At 35.3% G+C, this 6,000-nt stretch overlaps 1 protein-coding gene across 1 annotated transcript in view; it reads right to left on the minus strand.

The window, feature by feature from the left end:
* ASAP1 (ArfGAP with SH3 domain, ankyrin repeat and PH domain 1) overlaps positions 1-6,000 on the minus strand; it is a 78,695-nt gene that overhangs the window by 37,091 nt on the left and 35,604 nt on the right. Inside the window, exons 14-16 of the mRNA XM_057367574.1 lie at positions 3,328-3,491; positions 1,654-1,787; positions 481-572 (exon numbers count right to left, since the gene is read on the minus strand). Coding sequence (XP_057223557.1) covers positions 481-572; positions 1,654-1,787; positions 3,328-3,491 — 390 coding nt within the window. The remainder of the gene's footprint in view (positions 1-480; positions 573-1,653; positions 1,788-3,327; positions 3,492-6,000) is intronic.

Genomic DNA, 6,000 nt, shown 5'->3' on the forward strand with positions numbered 1-6,000 from the left:
CTTGGAAGCTGAGAAGGGAAGAAGAAAACTATCTGATAAGAAATATGTTATTTATTGTTACACTGCATGTTTTTCTTGCAAACATGCACAAAATTTGGAACATTGTCAATTTTTGTCCTGTCTACCTGTTATATAGGAAAATTACTCTCACTCCGGGGACTAGACCAAAGGAAAAAACAGAGCTAGTGCCATTTGGTCCACTGTATTTATCATCTGAGGGTTTACTACAAAACTCAAAACCATTCAAGAGTGGAATAACGCACGGTGAAACCCAAACTAAGAACTTTCTACACCAAGAAACTGAGGTTGTTAAAATGTGGCTACATGACAAGATACTGAATTTCTAAGAAGCTCCACAGCTGGAGTAAAAATCCTCAGCCTTCTGCCATCCATGCATTCTCCTGGCTTTTAAGACACTTTACATCACAGATATATTCTACAGTAAATTAATGTTAGAGAATTTAAAGATYCAAAACTTACATATCACTTGATGGATTGGGTTTAGGTGAAGGACTAGGTAAATTCCCTTCCATAATATCATTAAAACTAGTATTTCCTACATTCTTGGCCAGCTGCAATAAGAAAAAAAGAACAAATGAAGGTAGGGCCTAACAGAAACCTAGAAAACTGGACTATTAATATGCATTTTCCACACTATTAATAAAAGATGGAACACACAGGACTGCAAAATTAAAGCTCAATGATTACATGTAAACACATAGCACTTAAAAAAAAAAAAGTTAATTCTACCATGCCAGAACTTGTACAATAGACTTCACAGTCACAGAATTAYTCATATTTCAAGACAATGTGCCTCCAATAGAAAACCTGAATGAGGAATCAGCAGTATGAACACTGAAATGGTGCTGGTACACTGATCAGGAAGCTGCTTTGGGAAAAAAACTCAGTCCTATTTAAGATTATGCTTAGTAAAATCTGATTTAAATTAATAGTAACTTTGGAAAAAACTTAGTATTTCAAGAAGAGAGCAAGGAGTAATGTTGAACCTATATGGAAATCTAGATCTGCCTTATGTCTTCTCTCAATTTTCCCATACAAAATTTCTGTAACAAGTGTCTTCTTCCATGCCAAACACAGCTGGGAAATAAAGCTACTGCAACCGTTTCTTTTCTCTTCATTTACATTTTTCCTTTGGTGGTTTTGGTTTTTTGGTTTTTTTTTTTTTTTCAGTATTCTCACATCAGATTCCTTACATAACTTCAATATTACAGGATTYCATCCACGAAATTAAGATTCATCTGACATTTTTCTTTCAAAATTAGCAACAGTCATTCTCCTTTGCCAGGCCGAATTAGCTTTCACGATTTAAATCACATGAGATTTTAGATTTCCCTGATTTTGGATCAAGATCCGCTATTAAGAGGTGAAATTCTGATGGCACTGATTACAATGGATGTCAGTACTCTTTTTGCAACACCTCAGGATGTGACACATGAGAAGTGATAAGGGCATCAATAATATATAATWATATATAACCATGACCCTGTAAAATATCTACAGAAATAAGGAGAAATTCTGCAAAAACACATTCCTTGAAAAAGACTAAAGTAAATTGCACATTTTGGTGTTTCCTGCGTGTATAGGTCAACATTTGACTGAAAAAAMMMCCCAATATAAATAAGAGAAACTTACCAAGAGTTCAGACGTTCCTAATTTGTCTAATTCCAAAGACTGGATTCGAGAAATATGAACACCCATTTCTCTGTGTATTCCAGAACACTCAATGCAGGTTAAAATGCCCAAATTAGTTGATAGCCATGTTGGATCTGTAGAATTGAAAAACAAACTATTTAATCAAAGTCCAAGAAAAGGTTTTCAGTGGTAAGAAATGTATTCTGAAATGACCCCTCATTTAATGTTTCAYAGAATGGAAATAAACTAAGAATATTCCATACTTTTCTCCAAACWCCAGTGCAAATTTAACCACAAATGCCTACCAATGGAATGAAGTTTTTCAGATTTAGGAACAGTCCCAAAGGCACTGAATTTAGACTTATAAATTCAAACTGAATGAACATATTTCAATATATTTAGGATTTKTTTCCTGCACAAATTACCTCCTGTTTTTAAAAGTAACAGATCTCCTAAATTCAACAACCTCTGAAGTTTTAAAATTTACTTCTTAAACTTTATATAGACCTTCATAAAAAATTACCCATAGCACCTTCCAGTATGTAAAACAGCAGCATGTTGCAGAAAATTTAAGGAGTGCTAGCTAGTCCAGGAAAAAAAAATTAAAAAATGCTATCATGGAGGAGATCTGCATGTAATAATAGAACAGATTTTATATTATGAATGCTACATAAGAAGCATGACCAGCTTTTAAAGAAAAGAAAAAGCTCCAGACATACTTTGTGCACATACATATCCTCAAATTAATCTCTTTTCTTGACCTTAAATAGTAACTGCTGAAGCATTAAGTCAAGAGTTTTAAAGCAGCAAGCTGGATTACAGAGGTGAAGCTTAAAACTTTACTATAAATTARAAGATGAATGAGAACTGTAATCTGAAGTTTCTACAGCTTTACATAATGAAATAATTGAATGAACCAGTTCCAGGATTTGACAYAATTATATCCCAGTTTGTAATCTTATCTTGCTGTTTCAAATTTGGATCAGTTCTGCATCAGCAAGCACCTGCAWGATACAAGGATCTACTCAGTTCCAACTGAGCATCACCTTGTTGAAGTGTCTCTTTAGATGAGAAAGCTGCAACAGCTGCCAGCTCCCACAGCAGTTCAGTGGTACTGTGACAAGCTGTCCCTTCTCAAGCTCTAAGTGACACATAACTGACCTGCAACTCTGTATTTCTGAAGATATTATCTGATAGGAATTTAACTCTGGGTTTCATTCTTTGCACAAGACTACTTATTCCACCTCTGAATACTTCTGATACTGCAATTCCAGTAGTCTCGTGCCGAGATAAAACCTCAGAGTAAGATCCTGGCCAGGTCAATTTTTCCACAATCATTGTCTAAATATTACTCACTTCTACTTAGTAGCATGCACAGGATCAGTGATGCCAAGCAACTTCCATTCAAGTGCAACAAGCATCTAGACACAGTGCAACAAGAACAGTTCAAACTCCAGAGGGGCTTGAACTGCTGGAAGTAAGCACAGACAACACACAAAAATATTTTAGTGAATTAAACAGAACTAGCGTAGGAAAGTCATATTTGTTCTTTTAAAAACAGGTTGAAGACTGAGAAACATGACTTAGAAAATTAGTTTGCACTCTACAAACACTTCTTTAATGAAATTACTTTGCTCCCAACAAGAAGCTGATGACATGAACAAATGGAGATACCTGGTGAGCCACAATCACAACAGACTTCATTTCCGGGTAATCTCTGTATGTCATCAATAATGGCTTTTGTCAGATCCTCTAAACTGTTTTCACCTGTGCTCTGCTCTCCACGGAATGCCATATTTAATGCTTCTTCTTTGCTGTTAGTCAATACTGATATCCATCTAGCACAAGACAAAGACCTTAATGAAGATCTGCATTTGCAAATACAAGTTTATCTATAAACTGTAGAAATCTTGCCAGGAACAAAATATTAGCAGGGCTGCGGGGAAGGACTGTATTGTGGGAGAGATGGAGGAGAGGGAAAAGTGAGAAAAGATAAGTAAGAATAAGAAGAGATAAATAGTTTTAATTCTAACATCTCTTTGGTGAACCATTTTAAAGCCAAGTTCTCAGGTTTCTCAAATAAACAGAATTTGTGGAAGAGAAATGGGGAAATAAAGCTCCTATAAATTTAACTGCTTTAAAATGTGCCCCAAATCTTCTTGAAGTCTGTCCTGGAGAAAATTATAACCCCTGCTTTCTCCAGTATGCATCTTTCTCTTCACAGAGGAAACAGCAAGCACCCTTGTGAGTGTGTTGATGTCTRGCTGCCTTTTAAAATGCAGGTCTCTGTGCACTAATCAGAGTCAGAATGTAATGCCCAAATTAATGACAATTGCCATGGCAACCAACGGGCTAAAGAAGAGAGGATGACAGGAGAGTAATAATACCGATAGCCAACATGAAATTCTAGGGGCAGCAATTGAGTGCAAGAAATCAAGACTCCTAAATGATACTTCAGGCACTAGTTCCTCCCCTCCCCATCACTCTGCAAGCTGTTGTTTACACAATAATGTTTTAATTAAAACCAAACAAAAYCSCTTCTCAGCAGCTGAGCTGCTGTGCTACAGGTGGAAATAAAGAGGGAAAAGCAGTTCCAGKAAGGACAAGCACATTGCAGATGCACTTTGCTAATTAGTAAAAGAGCAAGTTAAAAAGAAATACTCCCAGGTACAGTGATTTCAAATTATTTTAGAACTACTGAAAATAATTTTTTTTACACAAATATTTTTACGCACTTCATGTTTACAATATCTAGGTTGTCTGCAATCATCAGTCTTTGAAACATTCAGAAATGKTTATGGTCATTTAAACAAACTAAGAGAACTTCAGCTTGAAATTCSTAATTTCTCACTGAAATAGTAAGGAAAATATTAAAGGATTTCAGAGGGGAATTAATGTCTGCAATCTTAGAACACACATTCAGAACTAATATATGGACATTCTGTATTATATATTTCATGCACATTTTTTTTTAATTTTTATGTGCAGAAAATAATCTAGGAACTTGTGCTTAAAATGCTTTAAAAATTTTGAAAAATCAACCTTAAAATAAAAAAGAATTTGAAAGTCTTGACCACAAATTTGCTCCATAGTTTACATGCTGAAAACAATAAAGGTCTCATTACATGAGAAGAACYCACACTAGAGGGCATTCTTCTGCAATTTTAATGACAAAATTCAATGTCATTAAAAAAATATAGGAGGCAGCAGTGTCTTGTTTCTAATATTACAGCAATGCTCAGTTAAATACACAGAGTAAATTAATAATTACACTCAGAGAAACAACATTTATTCCTTTGAATTTGCCCTTCCTGGCAATTCCTTTCAGGGTTACAATTTGATTAGTTTGTTAAAAAGGCAGAATTTGAATAAAACTCAACTAAGCAGTAACAATCAAAAAATTATTAGATGCAATTAAAACAAACACAACACAAATAAGCCAGCTGTTAGTTTGATACAGATTTCCCTTTTACTACTATCTAAACTGTCAGAGCAATCATTATTATGGCTGTGTTCACCCAGGTAGAAGGAACCCTTTATCCAAGGGTGACACTGGGTCACCTGTGGGTCACAGCACCCACAGTGGCAGCTCTTCCCTGACAAGCACAGGCACAAGGACAGAAGCTCTGAATGATGGTGCTGTTTATCAACAAGTGCCCAGTTGGACACCAGRCCTTCCTGGCAGGCTGCACACTCAAAAACAAACAGTGCAAGTCATAAATATGGCATGTTAATTCAATTTTAATAGTTTATAAAACGGCCTTCTGACTGCTCTGCTTTACCTTTTTCTTATCCGTATTAGTATTTTCTGTTCTTCCTTTATTAAAATAAAAAAAAGCATTTGCTTTGTTGCTTTATTTCACAATACCACCAGTGCCAAATGAATAGTCAAAAATCTTCCGGTAATACTTTATAGTGTTCTTTCAGATAATTTAAATATCAATCAAGTCTTACAGAATTGCTTTGTCTTCTTGTTTTAGAACAAGAGGAAATGGCCTCAAGTTGTGCCAATGGAGGTTTACATTGGATATTARGAAAAAATTTCCTCACAAAATGGGTTTTTAAGCACTAGAACCAGCTGCCCAGGGAAGTGGCTGGGCCACCATCCCTGAAGAGCTTCAAAAGATGTGTGGATGGGGCACATGGGGACATGGTTCATTTGGGAGCTTGGCAGTGTTTGATTAATGGTTGGATTCAATGATATTAMAGATCTTTTCCAACCTAAACAAGTCTATATTATTCTACTTATTACAATAAATAGCTGGTCCAATCATATGTTAGACTTGTTTTTTTCTGAATATCAGCTATTTCTTATCATCCTTTAAGGCTTTTTTTTTTTTTTTTTTT

Source organism: Malurus melanocephalus, unplaced genomic scaffold (genome assembly GCF_030028575.1).
Source record: "Malurus melanocephalus ecotype Western Australia unplaced genomic scaffold, MMel_1.1 scaffold_3, whole genome shotgun sequence".
NCBI classification, from domain to species: Eukaryota; Metazoa; Chordata; class Aves; order Passeriformes; family Maluridae; genus Malurus; species Malurus melanocephalus.